Source organism: Meles meles, chromosome 18 (genome assembly GCF_922984935.1).
Source record: "Meles meles chromosome 18, mMelMel3.1 paternal haplotype, whole genome shotgun sequence".
Taxonomy (NCBI): Eukaryota; Metazoa; Chordata; class Mammalia; order Carnivora; family Mustelidae; genus Meles; species Meles meles.
In genome coordinates, this window is record NC_060083.1 from 62,022,936 (window position 1) to 62,040,900 (window position 17,965).

The following is a 17,965-nucleotide window of genomic DNA, read 5'->3' on the forward strand; positions in this document are numbered from 1 at the left end:
AAGACCAGGATGGAGGTTGCCTGACCCACACGGGCTTCTGGTTCAGGAATTTTAGGGCCGGCAGCTCAGCCCATTGAGGATGTAAGCAAAGCTTGAGCATTCATGGGGTAGCCATGGAAATAGAACTACCGCGAATGAAGATGATGAGTAAAGATCCTCTTACCGGCTTGCGGTTGCAGGAAAGAAGAGGCTGCAGAGAAACGCAGCTGTGAACGGGGGAGATCTTTGCCCCGTCTAGAGGCCAGATGTGGTCACCAGCAGCCTCTCATCCTGGAGGCCACTGTGCCGCCGTGTTCAACTTGGGGGGCCTCCGGAGGGCTGAGCCAATTCTGGAAAAAGGCAGGATATTTGGATCTGAACCAGAACTTGAGCAGGTCCCATTCCATATCAAGCCCCATCTCTTGCCCCAGTCGGCCTGGAGAGCCGACCCCGAAGTGCAGCGCCACAGGCGGAAGGGCTGTCCCCGCATGGTCTCGGATGCCTCACCAGCCAACGTGTGGGGCCCCAGCATCCTCGTAATTCACTGGTAAAAGGAGGGGGCAGTGCCCTGGAGTTTCCAAGGCTCCTTCCAGCTCCACCCTGGTGGTGACTCTGTGGCCCCGAGAGCTGATCTCTTTGTGGGGTTCATCTCAGTTCATGGCTGCAGCCTCTGGTGTATGGGTAAGGTTGTGGCTATGTTACCAGTCCTCCAGGGGACATCCTGGCAGGACCATTTTTGTGTCCGAAGACCCCGGATGGCAGCCGTGTGGAGCTATGGTAGGAGCCCGTGCCCCGCGACTCACTCCCTCTGTGATTCTAGACCAGGTACTTGACCTCTCAGAGCATCCGTTTCCTAGTGGGTCTAATAATAGTTTGTATTCCATCCGGTTACTGCAAGGATTAAAAGAGACGAAAAGCCTCTAAGGCTTTTCCATAGAGCCTGGCCCGGTGACCATTCTATAACTGTGAGTTCCTGTCATCACCGGGTCGTGGGGGCACCAGGCAGTGGTGTTCATCCAGGGCGGGTGTCACTCTGGGCACCTCTTCTGAATTCAAGCTGATAATGAACTTTGTGAGAGGAGAACAAAATGGCCTGACCAGCTATGACAAACGTGATCTCTTTGGTAGCAGAGAAGAACCCTGACGAAGACCGAGTCCGGTAACCACAGACTGGTTACGGCAGTGGGAGAGGCAGGGACGCGTCCCCTGCCTCCCGCTCACATCAGCAGGTGGGAAGTCACACAAGGGGACCCGCAGGGCAAGATGGAGCCCACCGCCACTCCTGGAATTCTGGATATGTCCTGTCAGCCTGGTGGAGGCGTCTCACCCTAATGGGGGCGAACCCGAGGAGGGCTCCTCGGTCCCCATGTTAATTTCCAGGGAGCTGCAGGGCTGCCGGTGAGGGGAGGGGTGAGAACCATCTCGTGGCTGCTGAAGGTTCTGTGTTTGAGCTTCAGCGCAAGGTGGAGAAAGGCAGGGAGGGCTCCAGCATCTGGGCTTCCAAAGGTCCGGTGAGAGAGCCTGACAGCTCCACGCTGGGGAGGGGACGAGTGAGGCGCCCACGCCTGCCGAGTCCTTGAGGTGCCTCAGGAAGCGCTATTTATAGATCTGACTGTTTGTCCACTCTTATCTTGAGGATGGGAATTGGGGACACTGGGTCACAAGTCGGTTTCTTCCTTTGTGAGCAGTCATGCGGCGTGGCCATCCCCGTCCTGGCGGCACACGGCGAGGGCGAGACAAAGACGGCTGGTCTGCAGGAGACCCCGCTGGTCCAGAGTTGGAGGCGCATCTCGGGTCCGCCGCCAGCTGCGGAGGTGGCCGGAGCGGACCCGGAGATCCCCTCTAAAGTTTTCAGTGTCCACATGGTCCCTACTTGCCGACTTGCCAATATCGGATCAGCTAAACCGGCCGGCGCGATGTGTCCCCTGCGATGCGCAGGGGTGTTTTAAGTCTTTCAACAACGTCACGAGGGAAGCCACAAAGCAGCCAACAGCAGTAAACACATGCCAGTGGATGAGGCTCGGACTTTCCTCACCACCTTCTGCGCTACTCCAGGCACCCCCCGGGACTTGAATTCTCAATGAGGTTGTCTCCTTGGGCGCTCATTCGGTTGGGGAAGGGACCATCTCCCCTGGGGATGTCACAGTCAGCTGTGATGAGCGTCCCGGGCACTGTGGTCATGTATAATGTCGGCTTCCAGGGAGGGGACAAAGCTCAGGCCTCTCCGGGGTCCGGCCAGTGCTTGGAGAGTCCTGTATGTCCGGGAAGAAGCCGAGGGACGAGCTCAACTCACCTGAACTAGCCGCGATTTTCACTCACTCGCTCGCCCACTTCTCCACACAGAACCTGGCTGGCAGAGCAGGATTTATTGTCTGTTTTCTGTGGACTTTGCTCCTTCCCATTTCTGGCAGCTGAGGGAGAATGCGGAAAGGTGTGATTCTTTTCTAGCATGTTCTGGGATCAGTATGGGAATAGCCAGCTCAGCACGAGGAGGGCCATCTGGGGGCCCGGGGAGGCTTTCCATTTGGAATCTCTTCACAGGGCCACATGGCTAAGTGCTTCTGGGGCCCACGCAGTCTCGGAGCTGGACCCACGCGACGCCCGTCAGCCCCGCACCCGCCGCATTGTCCCAGAACTGCCGAGTCGTCAAGTCCGTGGGGTAGAGGCTGGGACACCTCACCTCCAGCGCTGTGCCCTGCTCAGAGCACCGCATAAGGCCAGATCTCTCTCTCTCTCATTCTGTCTCAACACACACATGCACACACACAGACGGAGACACGAGGCAGACAAGTCAACAAATCAATAAGAAGGAAAAACAGGATAAGAAGATGGAGTCGTTGGTCAGCGGGGCCTTCTCTCAGAGCGGAGGTTTGGGAAACCCAAATGGTCAGGCCAGCCAGGCTTGGGGAGCGTTGGAGGACACAGCCCCCAGGCCCAGGGCACAGGACCGGTGAGCACAGAGCGGCGGGCACACGCCGGTCACTCATTTGCCGCGTGACCGAACCCTTCCTTCTGCTGGATTCCCTCCTCACGTGGCCGCAGGGCCGAGCTGGGCTTTGCCGTGCGGTGTGAGCTGGAGATGGCTGGAACCTCTTGGTACAGGGCAAGGTCATGGGGCGAAGGGTTGGAAAATGGGCCCTCAGGCAGGTGGCGAGGGATGGGTCAGGCCTCCCGGATGTTCTCAGCGGCTGGAGAGCTGGTTCTCAGGCTTGCCTGCCTGTGGCCGCCCTCCTGGTTCTCAGCCCCACGGAAAGGCTCCAGCACCTGTCCCCCACCTCAACAGGGAGGTCCCGAGAACCTCTTTTTGAATATCAACTCAGCATTTTCTGCCAACGTAGGGAAAGTTGCAAGCGCGGTAAAATACCTTTCGTGTATTCTGCGTCTAGATTGGCGCGTTATTTGCGTCTTACGCGTGCTTTATCGTTCTCTCTAGGCACATATCTATTTCCCCCATTTTTTGGAACTATTTGAGAGTAAGTTGGAAACCCTGTAGCCCTTTATGCCTAAATACTTTAGTGCTGTTTTTTCCCTGGGAACGAGGGCGCTCTCTCCCATAACCAAAATCAGGATGTTTACCGTTGATCCAATACTGACCCACAAGACATCGGCAGCCTTAGTCAGTTTTCTTAGTGATGTTCTTTATAGTTTTACTCTTCCTCTTCCAAGAGCCAAAACAGGATGGTGAATTGCATTCAATGCCCTGTTCTTTTAGTGTCCTTTAAGCTGGGGACAGGGCCTCTGCCTCGCTCTGGGTACCTTAACCTTGGCGGTTTGAAGAGTACCCATCGGATATTTCTCCGCGGTTAGACTCCAGCTCTGTGTCTGGGGTTGCACTGCCACAGAGGGATGTTCTGTCCTCCTCAGTACATCATGGCAAGAGGCACGTGTCACTTTGTTTCGAGACCGGTGATGCTAACTTCGTTCTCTTCCGACCTGGCGTTTCTGAGCCACTCGCGGTCTCCTCGTCGGCTTCTCGTCTCCTTTTCTGTTTGTGATCATTTTCCATTCCCTTGTCCCTGTCCTTTTGGTCTTCTTACCTCTGCATCTGTCTCTCTCTCTCTCTGGTCCTGTCTGGTTTCCGTTTCTCTCTGCTGCTGCCTCTGTCCTGGATTTTGGTCCTGACTCACCCGGTCCCCATCCTCTCTCTCCGAATTACTGAGATGTGGGTAGGCAACTCTTACACCAGGTTAGCCCACAGCGGAAGACCTTGTGCAGCCGGCTGGTGCTTCTTCCCTAAGAGGATGCACGTGGAACTGATGGGAGCTCGCTCGGAGAGGCGAGGCCCATGGGACACCTGGATCTACCCAGGTGGGAATCTCATGCTCTGGGAACGCACCTCTGAGCCCAGGAGAAAAGATAAGTTTCAGGGTGAGAGACATTCTGCAGGACAGTCCCTGTCCCCACCATACAGCTGCCTTCTGCCCACCACAGGTCCTTTTCCAGGATAGAGTGCAGAGACCCCAAACTCTAGACCCAAGTCTGAGCAGATGCCTTTGTGCCCCTGCAGAGCCAACGCAGAGCTCTGAGGTTAGCAGGTGCCATCTTGGAGAGCTGAACCCATAACAGCCTTCATCCCCACTTGGTGGTCACTGGCTTGGAAGAAGCCCAGACCCTCCTGTCTTTTCTCTAGGTTAAGCCCCAAACCACAGTCTGGAGAACAGAAGCCAGACCATGACACTCAGTGTGCAGCCGGTTGCTCATGGCCAGGGCACTGAGTTTGGAATTGTTATCAGTAGTCCTCGTAACAAATACAGTTTTGTCAGAGGTGAACTGGGTGAGTGCTAGTCCTTCTTGGAACACACACACCCGCTCGTGGGCTGAGAACCACTGGTAATTCACTTTGAGGTTGGCTCTATCCTTTTGGGGGCTCCGTTTCTCCATCTGTAGAGTGAAGGGCTTCAAACTCCATGGCCCTTCTCTGCTTTGAGCTTCCAGGAGTCGTGACCCCACGGTCAGCGGGCTGATCCATTCCTGTCGAAGGGCAGGTGATTCGACCCACCTGCCATGGAGCAGGTGCTGCTCTGCCTGTGCTCCTGATCAGGACGGTTATCGGGGTGTTCGTGTGTATTTCTCTCCTGGACCTGCCCCAGGGACTTTCCACCCGGATGGGTCCTCTGCAGACACTTGTCTTCATTCTGGTCTGTGAGCGTCAGAGCCACGAGCCACTGGGCTCTGGAGAGCTCAGAGCCGCCCCTCATTTGCAGATGAGGCACCAGGGGCCTGGGCAGGGAAGGCAGGGCACAGCCGTGGTGGAGCTGGGACCCGACCCAAGGACTCCTTGACGTCACATGGGTGCTCCTTCCGCTGTCGCCCTGATTTCTCAGCTCGCCGCTTCGAGAACTCTCCCATCCCCAGACCTGTTGGCAGGGAAGAGGAATAACTCATGTGAATCAGAAGCAATTTGCAAACATAAATAATTTTCAGTGCCTGGAGAGGGAGATGGCGGGATGCGGGGGTGGGTCGTCCTGGTGGAGAGACATAGCGAAGGCTGAGAAGAGCTGGTCGGCCCTGCATCTCTGCGGCCTTGCCTGGTGCTTCCTCTCCTGGCTCAGCACCAACAGGAGCCTCGGGGAGCAGGAAAAACAAAGCAGGAAACGGCTATAAGGATGCTGGCTTCCGCTGCTCCTAGGAGGGATTCTGCTCGCCTCGAGAGAGAGTCAGAGGAGAATAGATGGTCCCCCGCTTGCCCCTGGAATAGCCCAGGTCTCCTGCCTCAACCCTAAACAGCGCTACCTCTGCAAACCCCGGCTGGTACACCACTATCCTGCGGCATCCATGTTCTCTCAGCATTGTATCAGGACAGAGCTTAACGTGATTGTCCTGTTCTCCGTCCCCATGCCGCTCCGCGGAAGGGAAGTGGCCGCCCAAGACCATTCTCAGATCTGGGGATGGGTGCTTGCGTCTTTCCCCAGGGCCTCACGGCTCATGGTGCCTTGACCGCCCCGAGCAGCCGTTTCTAAGAGCTTCTGGAGGGTGGAGGCCGCGGTGAGGGTAGAGCCGCTGTCATTTTGGACCGCCGAGAGCGCTCCGGCACACCCTTCCAAAGCCCACCCCAAGGGGCTGTCTGAAGCCGAGAGAAACAATGAGAAACCAGATACCATGGAATTAGTGAAGAATTTCTCAGATGAAACAGGAAAGGGAGGAAATCCAGGGGGTTTATATTACCCCTGGCGCAGGTTGAAAGGCATAGGGCCAATCGTTGGCAATAGTAATCTCTAGGGCACGTTTGAAAGGATCCTCCGCCCAGGCAGCAAAACAGAGGCGCCCCTCCCCGTCCAGGCAGAGTTGCCGTGACCCTCCTCCAGTCATGATGCTCTCAAAAACACACCTGCTTGCACACACACGCACACTCACTCACATGCACACGTGCCGTGGACGTCCTTGGGTACGGCTGGCCGTCTGCCCCTACCCAGGTCTGAAAACTTGTGGAGAACGGGTTAAGCGAAACCGTGATGGCCGGTGACACTCGGTGAGTCCTTACCGTGTGGGAGGCCTTATCCACGCAGCTCCCGTGAAGACGACGCGTGAAAAGAAACGAGGGGCGCGGGCCGTGTCTTCGGCCTGTCGTTATGCCGTGTGCGTATGTGTGTCGGAATCGGCAAGCCTCTCTCTCTCTCCCGCCCCGAGCCGCGTGTTACAGTGAAACACACAGGGACAAGGACCCGTGTAATGCGTACCACCAGCGAAGGACGGAAATTAAACCGCGATTCTTCTGCTTCCCTAGATTCAATTACCAAACGATTACCTAGAGCTTCCTGAAGCTCTCACGAGTGGATCAGGTGAAGGAGGAGGGGGTGGCGGGAACCGAGAGTTGCCAAGGGTGTGTGTGCGTCTGCCCTGGCCAGTGGGCAGAGACCGAATGGCCCGAGTCCCCTGCCTCTGCTCTGCAGCCTGAGCACGGAGGCCCTGGGGACAGCTCAGGGTTGTCCTTGGTCCCTGGACCCTGTTTATGACTTGCAGCTTGGGAATACGCATCATTGTCCAATCACACACACACACACACACACACACACACACACACACACAGGACTCAGTGCTCGTACACACAAGACATCGGATTCCCAGGCATTTATCTAAGCGCAAGCTTTGGGAATGCATAACACACTCCTCGCCTCGCCTCCCCAGGTGCTCAAGGCTGTGTCCACTTGGAGAAGGGAGGTGGTCCCTACCTGCGAGTTCGCTGTGGCTTGAAACTGAAAACGATCTGGGGGGAGGCAGTAAACACCGCGGCCTTGGTGAAGACTGGAATAATGCAGGACAACCTCAGGCAGGGGATGGGGCTCAAGCTGGACCTCCTAAGGGCCCTTGGCACCCTGGAAGGTGGGAGGATGGCCCCTGGAGACGGGTAAGTCTATCTCCGAACCCCTGGATGTTGGACCCAACAGCTTACTCAAGCCTCTAAGCCTTAGCCTTCATCTTACTGTCTGGGAGACAAGGACAGTGAGAGGACCCACCTCCGGACCCAGCTCCGGAATGAGCACTGAATGTGGTGATCCCCAGAGCTGCCCGCTACCGTGAGCACTAGTGTCGGCTGTTCTCAGTAATTGCAGAGGGAAGAGGGAGGCGCAGAAGGGCACGGGGTCGGGGGGAGGTGGGGAGACGGACGACAGTGACTTCTGAAGGATGGCTGCAGGAAACGGATACGAAGTCCAGGAATAACTCTTTCCTCTTCAGAGCTCTTACCTTCTCGCAGCAGCGGCAACCTAACATGGAACCATAGACAAGACTCTTCAGAATGCACGGGGATTTGGTCTGTACAAGGGCAGGTCTGGCTCCTGGGGGTCGTCCTGACTCCCTCATGTCCTGGTGTCATTCTCAGTGACCAGGATAAAACTGGAGGGGCTGAGGATGAGGTCCCAGGTCAATGGGGAACCCAGCAAGCAGGTGGTGAGGGCAGCGTGCGGAGCCCTGGAGGTGCCCACGGGGTTACAGAGAAGGGAGGCAGGGAGGGCGGGAGGGAGGGCGGGCTGGCAGTCAGTTTCCAGGTAAACATCCCTGGGTACCTGTCCCGCCTGTCAGGCTGAGTCCTTGGAAGGCGTTTGCACCTGACAAGGCATGTTTAATGTTTCCTGGTGAAAAAGTAACCTAGATGTTTCCTTAGGGGGGTTTTCCAGAAACGCTCAAGGCCCTCTCCTGACCTAGTTGATCCTCAGAGCCCTTCAGAGACGAGGAAGCCGAGAGGTGGGAAGGGCCGGATTCCTGGTAAGGGGAGTGGGTCCTGTGGCTAGACGGGTTCTGCCCTCCTCGTACGTATGTTCTCGAGGTTGGCTGTTCGGGGTGGGCAGGAGTGAGGAAGAGCCTCCACCCAGAGCCCTCGGTGGGCCAGTTCAGGCTTTCCCTCCCTCCTTCGTCCAGTTGTGGCACAGATGTACCTCTCCCTAACCTTCAGTCAAGACCTGTGGCACGTGCCCCGCGCCCCGCCAGCATCCTCGCTGTCCTTAGGATAACTGTGCTCCCGGGACCCAGGATGCTCAGCTCTCGGCACCTGCTCTCTCCTCTGGGCCGGAAACGTCCCTGTGGGCAAGGACTGACCACGCTGGCTCGTCAGGTCCCAAACAGAGTTTGCAGATAAAATCCGGGATGTCCGGCGCAATCCGAATAGACATAAACAATGCATTTTTTACGTCTTCGTCTACCTCAAATTTATTTCATGAGACACACTACATAAGTGTGCGTTGTCCATATGAAATTCAAATTCGGCTAGGTATCCTCGATTTTTCTGTGCTCAGTCTTGCAACCCTAGTTCCAGAGCACCCCAGCGGGATCCAAGGACGACGGACAATACCCTGAAAGGCTGACCTCCTGACGATGAGTTGGGGTGCCTACATGCTGTGGGGAGCGCAGAGCTAGAGCTGGGCCCTGGCTGGTGCAGGAGGGACCAGCTTCCTGGCGTGAATGGATATACCGGAGCCCCCGTCTGGGTGGTGGGTCAGCTCCAGCCCTCTCTGCTCAATGCTCAGACCCCTCAGAAAGGAAAGAAAACGATGAAGTGTGGGTTTCCTAGTATGTAGGGTTAAGGTCCCAGCTTCCTGCTTGCTTTCTCTCTCCGGAACTCGGGCTCAAAGAGAGGGTGTAGGACCCTTTGCTTGTGGAGGGCTCTGGGCACCGAAAGATGCCGAGGCCTCCAGTTAGGAAGAACCCGTCCACACCCTGAGGAACTAGGGCTACTGGACTTTTCTCCCTTGTCCCCAGGCCAGGGCTCCTGACCCTCTTTGAGTGTTCCCAACCTTGGACACGTGTGTCCCAGAGGCCCTGAGCTCACGTTGCCGTGGAGTACCTCTCTGCAGGCTCGTGGGGCAGACAGGTTGGCTCCAGAATCAGCAGAGAACCGGGAGTTCGCCGTCCGGCCTAGACAAGCCCTTCTGCCTGCAGAACGTCAGACCCTCAGCCCCCAAGGAACCTCAAACCCTCTGGGGTCTGAATGGCATGAGATGCTCAGCACATGACAGGGTCCTGGGGTCAGAATGGGTGTTGGACTCTCTTGGGTCTGGCACCAGGTCGGGCATCCCTGCAGGCCCTCCTGACCTACCCATCTGCCTCTGTCCCACTGTCAGCCCTGGGACCTCAGGCTCCAGGCCCCACCTAGGCTGGCCTCCTCAAGGACCTCCCCCAGAAGTTCCGCCACAGTCCTCAAGGCTTCACGTCAGCTGAAGCAGGCCACACCTTCCCTCAAATGGTCACCGATTTGTCTCCCCGCCCCCGACAGTGCCATCGCTGGTCTGCCCCCCAACCCCAGGCTCAGCCCGGCAGAGGCTGCCCGCCGGGTAGGAGGGGCACCCTCGCGGCTAAGGCTCACTTGCAAGTCACCAACTGTGCAGCCCGGAACAAGGGCTCCCCTTCCCGCTCTCGAGTGCTCCCTCTTCCCTACCAGAAAAACAGGGAGACGAAATCCCTGCCTGGCATGCGCCTTTGTGTACCAGCCAGTGAAGGACAGGCCCAATTCTAGTGCTGAGCAGGCAGTCTGCCAGGAGCAGTCAAGATCACCCCTCCCTCCACTCCCAGGGTGGCAAAGGGCATTCATTACATGGAGGGGGGAGGGGGGAGTGTTTAACTCACTCTAAAGGGGGCTGGGGTGATGGGGGTAGTGGGAGGGACAATTCACAAAAGCCAGGGCTAGAAACTCCCAACGGCTTTTTTTCCCCTTTTTTTAGAACTTCCCTTCCCTCCCTCCCCTCCCCTCCTCCCTCCCCTCCCCTCCCCCCTCCCCTCCCCTCCCCCACCTCCCCCCCCTCCCCTCCCCCCTCCCCTCCCCTCCCCCACCTCCCCCCTCCCCTCCCCTCCCCCACCTCCCCCACCTCCAGCCGCTGGTGGCCTTCAGTCCGCATTCAGGCCTCCCGCCCTCCTGGCCCTCTGGCTCTTCCCCTGGCCTTCCCAGCGCCCAGCTCCCTCGCCACCGCCCCCTCCCCATTCTGCACTGCGTTGACCTCTTCCGCCCTGGCGCCCTGCACAGGCTCCGGCCCTCCGGTCCAGGCAGGCAAGCAAGGGGCTTTGGGGGGCCAGGAGCAGCCCTGCGCCCACCAGGGCCCCTGTCCCGCGGCCCCTGGCCCTGCCCAGCCAGCCGCCCCAGCCAGGAGCAGATCGCTGCGTCTGCAGAAAGCTGGCCACGGCCGCTGCCTCCCCGAGTGACGGCTTCCCGGCCCGGGAGACGACCTGGTGTTCGGCCCACTCCCCTCGGCCCCTCCGGGCCCTTAACCCCTTCCTGTCCCGCGACACCAAGGGCCCCAGTCTTGCCACCCAAAGCAGGACGAGTGGGACGCGGTCCCGCACTTCCCCTCGCTCACGGAGGAAACAGGGGTGGGCAGGCCTTGCTCGCCAGGCCTCCTCCCCTCCTCCTCCCCCGCCACCACGCAGGAAGCCCCCCGCCCCTGCCCTGGCCGCGCTCGCTGCGCCTCCAGTCGGAGCCTCTGGCCTGGTGGTTTCCGGGGAGAGAGACTGGCAGAGAAAGAGCCTCGGCGGCTTCCTCGGCGGGGCGGGGCCAGCGATGCCAGCAGGCGACGCTAGGGAGGGTGGGAGGGTCCCCTCCCCGCCGAACCTGCCTTACCGGGCAGGGATTATTAAGAACACCCCTGCCCCAGCTGAGCCAACGCCTGGGGGTGTGGCGCCCCGGGTGGGTGGGGGGCAAAGATCAGCAGGTGCGGGGGGGGGGTACTGCGCACGCGGCTGGCGGTGGGGGGGGCTCGCCCCACCCACTCCTCTGCGCCGCTCCAGCACCCATGCCCCCCTCCCCCCACCGCGCAGATCCCCGGGTCTGCCAGCGCCCAGGGCACCGCGGGCCTGGGGAGCCCTGGGGGCGGGGGCGACGCTGACACCCCCTCCCCCCGCAGGAATTCCCCTCTCGGTTGGAAGCGCCTCTCGACTTCCGGGGAGCAGGGTCACTCCTCCAGCGCGGGACGCCCGTGCCACCAGTCCGCTCTGCCTCTGCGCAAGCTTTAGCGCAGGACGCGGGGAGGTTTTCTCCCCTAGCCCTAAAGTGTAAGTGGGGTGGGGAGAGGGGTCCGGCCGCCTCCCGAACCTCCAGCGCTCCCCCTGCCCTCATCTCAAAACAGCCAAAATGCACCTTCAACATCTCCATTTAATATTTACATTCAAGCAGGTAATAATTGGAAGCTTATAGTTTAGACATTTCTAGTAGCAGCAGTTTCTAGAGAGCTCGTTTAGCTTTTAAACAAACTTTTTTTTTTTTTTTTTTTTTTTTTTTGCACATAGAAACAACACATCCATGTGTACGGTATCAAAAAATATATACCAACGTTACCGGTATTGCAGTTCCGGGAAGGGGAGGAAATGAAATCAGCCGAAATACTGAATGAACAGGAAGAAAGGTCAACAGAAAATAGTTTGTCTGATATAGAATATAACATGATCTAGAGGAAACTCCATAAATCTAGGTTTTTATATTTCAATATATAAATACCTACAAATAAATATATATATATCAGCCCGAAGGGGGTGGCTGGGCCTTTTGAGCTCAAACAATACATTTCAATAATAACACCACGTACAAACGGGAGTAAAGTCTGCACTCGACAAGTTAGCACGGTTAAAATATAATACTATTACTCTGAGACCGAGGTGCGCGGCTGCCCTGTCAGTCCCGGAGGTCCACGAGGGAGGGGAGGTCCAGCGCGGGGATGGGGCAGGTCGGGGGCGAGACCCGCAGGCACCGCGTGGAAGGAGCCAGTGCCGGCCGGGGCGGGGGGCGGGCCCCAGCCAGGAGGCGACCGCGGGGCGCAGAGGGGCGCGCACGCTGCGGCTGGGGCGTCCTCGCACCCGGGCAGGCCCGGATCTCCCGCGGCGCGGCGGGCGAGAGCAGGAGTCCGCCCCCAGGCACCAGGTGCTAGACCACCCGCGGGGATGCGCTCCCCTTCCGAACCCCTCCGGCTACACCGTCACGTACTCCTTGAACGTGACGGTGAGGCAGTTCGCGGTGACGTCGGTGATAATTATATTCCCAAAGAAGGGCTTGAACTCGCTTAGCGGCTCCTCGGGCTCGTCCTGGGCCTCAGCCGGAGGCTTCTCGGCCGCTGTCACCGGCGCAGCTGCCCCCGCCGCCACCGTCGCGGGCGCCTCGGGCTTCACTTGGAGGGCGTTTGGGGGCTCCCCGGCTTCGCCGCGCGTCTTGACGCAGCGCAAGTCTATGGGCTCATCCAGATCCGAGTCCAGCAGGATGACCTCGGGCTGCGGGAGGGTGGCGGCGGGGGGCACGTCGGTGGGGTGTTCGGCGGCCGGGCTGCCCCCCAGGCAGGTGGGGGTGCTGATGCTGCGCGCCGTGAGGCGCTTTTTGCAGGGCTCGCGCTCGCCGTGGGTCTCGGAGAGGCAGCGCTTGCGCGCGTGGGAGAGATTCAGGCCGACCGCGTGGTGGTGGTGGTGGTGATGGTGGTGGTGGTGGGAGGGCGCGTGGGCGCTCCGGGCCGGGTCCCAGGCCAGCAGGTCGGGCTTGGTGGTGAGCTGCAGGGGCTGCTCGCCGAAGGCTTCCTTGGTCGGGGACAGCTTGCGGGAGCCGGCGTCCTGGGGCTGCGGGTCGCCGGCGCCCTGCGCTTCCTCCTCCCTCCTCTTGGACGGCGCCTCCGCCTTCTTCTCCTCCGGCCCCGCGGCCTTTTTGAAAGTCCTGTCGGCCGGGGGGTGGCGCTCCTCCGCGGCGCGCTTCTTGTGGCCCGGGGAGCGCGCCTCGCCCTCGGCCGCCTCGCCGGACTTGATCTTCACCGCCTGCATGCCGTTCTCCATGTATTTGCTCATGACGATCACGATGCGCCCGTTCTTGTTCTTGTTCTTGACGATCTTCATCTTGCCCCCGATCCCGTTGCCCGTCACCGCCTCCTTGGGGGCCGGCGTCATCCCGTTGGGAGGACCCTTCTCCGAGCCCTTGCCCGGAGCCCCGGCCGCACTGGCCAGGGGCTTCACGGCTCCCAGGTAGCCCTTGGCCCCCGCGCCGTGCGCCCACTTGTCCGGGGGGTGGCTCTTGGCGCCCAGGTCCGGGCAAGTGGGGCTGGGCGCCTCCTTGTGGCCGCCCTGGTACTGCAGGTCGTACATCTTGGGGTCCGGCTGGTAGGGGTGATGCTTCTTGCTGTTGAGCTGGTAGTAGTACTTGCCGCTCTTGCCCGGCGGCGGGGGCTTGCCGGCCCGCTCCTTGCTGTGCGGCTGGTACTGGTGGTGCTTCTTGCTGTTGAGCTCGTACTGGTGGCCCTGGCCCTTGCCCTGAGCGCCCAGCTCCAGCTTGGCGCGGTTGTCTGCGGAGGAGTCCTGGAGTCCAGTCAGCACGTTGGAGCGACGGGCAAACGTCGGCACCTGGGGGAAGGAGGCAGGGATGCGAGCGGGAGGTGAGAAGAGGGTAAGGCCAGCCCCAGGGCGTGCCTCCAGCATGAGGAGCGTCCCAGCCCCAGCTGGGTCAGCGGCTGCCTTAGAGGCCCGAGCTGGAGGTCAAGAGGAAAGGAAGTGGAACTGGGTGCTTCGGAGAAACTCTCCCTGCCCTCTGGGCCTGGAGGCAGCTCAGGTGGCAATGGCAAGGGGAAGATGAGTGGACAGGCCCGCGCCCAGCGATCATATTCACCTGCACCACCAGCGGTTTGGGCTTCGGCCCTCTCTTCCGGTATCCCATCAGCTGCTCCTGCCGCTCCCTGGGGGGAGGGAACAGAGGGCAGCGCGGTTAGCCTCCAGGTGGCCTCCCCTCCTGCCAAGATCCAACCTGCTGTGATGCCCGCCCCCCACCCCCCACCCCTTACCCCTCCCTCGAGCAGAGCAGCCAGGCCAGCAAGACCCAGAGGGATCAGGAGCTCAGGGCAGAAGGTCACCTGGGCCACCAGCAGGGCGTCTCCGGGCTGTCCCAGAGCCCTGCTCTGTGCTCCCACGGACCCTCCTCTGCCCAGGGGTGCTCCGCCAAGGGCTCCCCCACCTCTGGTATCCGCACCTGCGCTGGCGCCCCCCGCAGCTCTGCCTCTAGGTGGGGGAGACTGCGGCGGGGCGCTAGGGCGGGTGATGCACTGGCGCCCCCAGCCTTGGGCCCGCGGCCCCGCGCAAAGTGAGGTGGGCGCTGGGTCGAGGGGATGCAAACAGGCCCAAAGGAGGTGCGCGGAACACGTCCCTCCCCGTCAGAGGCTCCAGATGCTAATGACCTCATTAAGATTCAGATAACGAGTGCCGCCGGCAGAAGGGAGGACTGGTTTTCCTACCGCCAGGCACTAAATAGGGGGAGGGGCTGCGCCCTTGTTTACACGGAGGCAAATGAGCCAATTAGGGGCTGGGGGCGGGGGCCGGCCGCGGAGGCCACGGCCTGGCCAGGTTCGCAACCACCTGGTGGACAGGCTCCGGGTCGGCCTGGGCGGAGCGAGGCCGGGCGGTGCGCGGAAGCCCCGCCCCCTCGCCGAGCTGGGCTCCGGGCCGCCTCGGTTTCCCAATTGTTAATAAACGTCACCAGAGGTGGCCCCGGCCAACACCATCCCCAGGCTCCCGCCGACCTGGCAGAGGGTGACCCGAGGCTGGCGTTCAGATCGTCCCGGCACTGCCCAGCTTTCCCTGGGAGAAGAACGGGGTGCCCCTCCAGCGCGTGCTGAAGTTGCAACCCGCTCCCGGGCCGGGCCGGCGCTCTCCAGCGACCCCAGGCACCCCCCTGCCCGGGGGCTAACCCAGGGGAGTTCGGCCACGCCCGGGGGCCCGGGCCGGGGCCTGACTCCGAAGTTGCGTGGCATTGCACCAGCCTGCGCTCTAATTCTTCGGGGACCCATTATGCAACATGGCATCAGCCGCTGACATGGTTACAGGGTGATGAACTCCCAGGTGGAACCGGGGCAGGATCCCTTCTCGGCGCCCCCCTGCGTCGCGGGAGAGCAACTTCCCTGCCGGTCACTCGCTCTGAGGGTCTAGAGTTCAGTTTTAGCGCCAAATGCGCCACAGGAAATAATGCAAAATAAAAGGGGGAGGGGGAATGGAAGGCAGCGGGGTGGCGGAGCTCCTCGGACTCGGGCCGCGCCTCCCCTCCGCGCCCGCCCTCCCCCCCTCCGGTCCTCCCTGAAACAGAGAACCGCAGCCACGGGCGCTGGATCCAGCTGCCGCAGCTGCAGCGCGACAAGCATCTGTGCGCGCAAGGATGAGCCCCGCGTCAGAAGCCACCCCTCCACCACCCGGCAGCTCCCAACCCACGCCCTTTGGGCCAAGCTCCCCCTGCCCCAGGATGGGGGCCGACACCCACCGACTAGCCCAGTGGGGGGTGCAAAGGGCACCCAGCACCAGACAGGCTCTACCCCCTGCGGAGCCCAAGCTCCCTGGGAGGGGGGAGTCGAAGGTTGGGAGGGTGGTTAGGGCCTTGCCAAGTCAACTTTTCTCCACCCCCCAACAGGTTAAGTTCAGTTCCGTGACGTCCCGCGGTTTCACAACGCCAGCTCCCTCGGAGCTGCCCCGAGAGGTGCCGGTGCCAAGCGGCCAGTGGCCACAGGAAAGCAACACCTAGGCTCCGGGGGTGGGGCTCCAAGGCTGCGCAGACAGGGGGGCCCGCGGGGGGCGGGCAAAAGCCGCCTCGAGGTCTCCGGGCAGCGGCAGGGCCACCCGGACGCACCCTCCTCGCAGTTCCCCCCAAAACACCAGCCTTGCCTTCTCCGGCCCCGCCCCGCCCCCACCCCCAGGCTGCCGCAACCGCCAAGGACGTTGGTGGAGAGAAGCCGAGGCCGCAGCCGTGAGGGTGCAGGCCTGTCGGGGGAGGGGGTCGCGTCGGCCCCCTCCAGGCCCTTCCCCTCTTTCCCACTGCAGCGTGGCCCCCTCTCCCATTCCCATATACGGTCACGGCTGCGGGCGGCGGCTGCTGGGGGACGCTCACCTGTTCTGGAAGGCGATCAGCAGCCGGGGATCCAGGATGTTCTCCTCGGGTTCCCACGTGTTATATCTTGCAAGGGAAAAGGGAGGGGACACGGCGTAAAAAAAACCGAGCCAGCTTTGGGGCCTCCAGGTGGGGAATGACATAAGGCCCTACTCTGTCTTCATGAACCGAAAGCTATTTAGCTGTGGATGTGGGGGGTGGAGGGGAGATTTCTGCAGGCCTGACACGGTCCCCGACACCCCCCCCAAGTCAAAATAAACACACAAGGGCAGGAGGAAAGGGGAGGGGTAAGGAGAGCGAAGCTAGCAGTTTATTTTGCAGTTGTCAAGAATTTTAAGCATGTTACTGCGACATGTTCCAAAGCCACTTTGCTCACCAGGAGCCCTGCGTGCAAAGCAGCCGAAAGGCAAAGTCGCAGTCCCCCTCCTCTCCCCAACCCCGAGTCTCCGCGAGGGCTTCAGCTGTTCTCCGTTTGACCCCTAATCCGATCACCATCAGCCAGGCATCCCCCCCACCGCACACCCCCTCGCAGCCCTGGAGCCTGGTGTCACGGGCAAGCACCCCCAAATACTCAGCAATATAAAAATATGCCTCTGTGTGTGTATGTGTGTGTGTGTGTGTGTGTGTGTGTGTGTGTGTGTGTGCGTGCGCGTCTGTCTCCATCCGGTGCTTTCGCATTTCAAATTAAAAAAAAAAAAAATTCCCCACCAAAAGCGCAGTGACAGTTCCCAACATTTTCTGCCTTTTTTCTTCCTCTCCCCGCACCACTAGGAGGGAAGAGGCACACAATTGCATTTTCGTCGCTTTTTAATTTTTTTTTTTTTTTTTTTTTTTTTTTTGGTTTTGCAATATGGAGCCGTTCGGTGGAGGGAAAGGGGAAAGGAGCCATTTTCTGCTGCACATCAGTCAGTGCCTGCGCCCTCCCTCCCTCCGCCGGCCTCCCCGACTCGGCCCCGCGTCTCTCCAGCTCCTCCGGCTCCTTTTAGTGCATAAATTAGTGATGGCATTTCCCGGAGAGCGGAGCACAACACAGGGCGCCGGGCTCGGGCTCGGCGGCTCGGCTTCCCCAGTGCCTGCCACCGACTTCCCCACCCCCTCCTCCCTCCACCCCACCTCCACCCCGCCTCCCGTCCGCTCCCCCCACCACCCCACCAGCTCGGCGGTCCGGAGCCGGGAGCCCCGCGCCTCGGCACCCGGCGCCCCCGCCCCTCCGCCGCCACTTACTTGGGGGACCAGCCTCTCCATTTCACCAGATACTCCACTCTGCCCTGAGGGGGGAAGAGACAGCACTCCATCAGCTTCCGCGGGATCCCCGGCTCCGGGCCGCAGCCTCCCCACCCCCTCCCCGCCTCCTCGCGGGCTGCTCGGGCCGCCGCTCCCTCGCCGCCTCGCCGCCGCCCCCGCGCCGCCCTACCTTGCGGATCCGCTTCTTCTCGATGCTCTCCACCGCGAAGACGTGCTCGCCAACAGCTGGCAGCTCCATGGCCGAGCCGGAGAGCGCCGGGGCGCGGGCGGCCGGCGCGGCTGCAGACGCTGCTGGCTCCTGCCGGCGCCCCGCTGCCGCCCCGGCCGAGGCGCCCCTGTCGCCCGCGCCGCCCGCGCCGCCCGCACCGCCGCCGCCGCCGCTGCTCCCTGCACAGCCCGGCCGCCCGCCCGCCCGCCCGCCGCTGCCCGCGCCCGCCC

At 61.0% G+C, this 17,965-nt stretch overlaps 1 protein-coding gene across 1 annotated transcript; it reads right to left on the minus strand.

The window, feature by feature from the left end:
* Positions 1–11,533: 11,533 nt before the first annotated feature.
* CBX4 (chromobox 4) lies at positions 11,534–17,938 on the minus strand. Its single transcript, XM_045986465.1, has 5 exons — positions 17,697–17,938; positions 17,507–17,550; positions 16,283–16,348; positions 14,027–14,093; positions 11,534–13,764 (listed from the first exon to the last, which is right to left on the minus strand). The coding sequence occupies exons 1-5, from the start codon at positions 17,763–17,765 to the stop codon at positions 12,361–12,363; spliced, it is 1,650 nt and encodes a 549-aa protein (XP_045842421.1). The 5' UTR covers positions 17,766–17,938; the 3' UTR covers positions 11,534–12,360.
* Between the last annotated feature and the right edge of the window lie 27 nt (positions 17,939–17,965).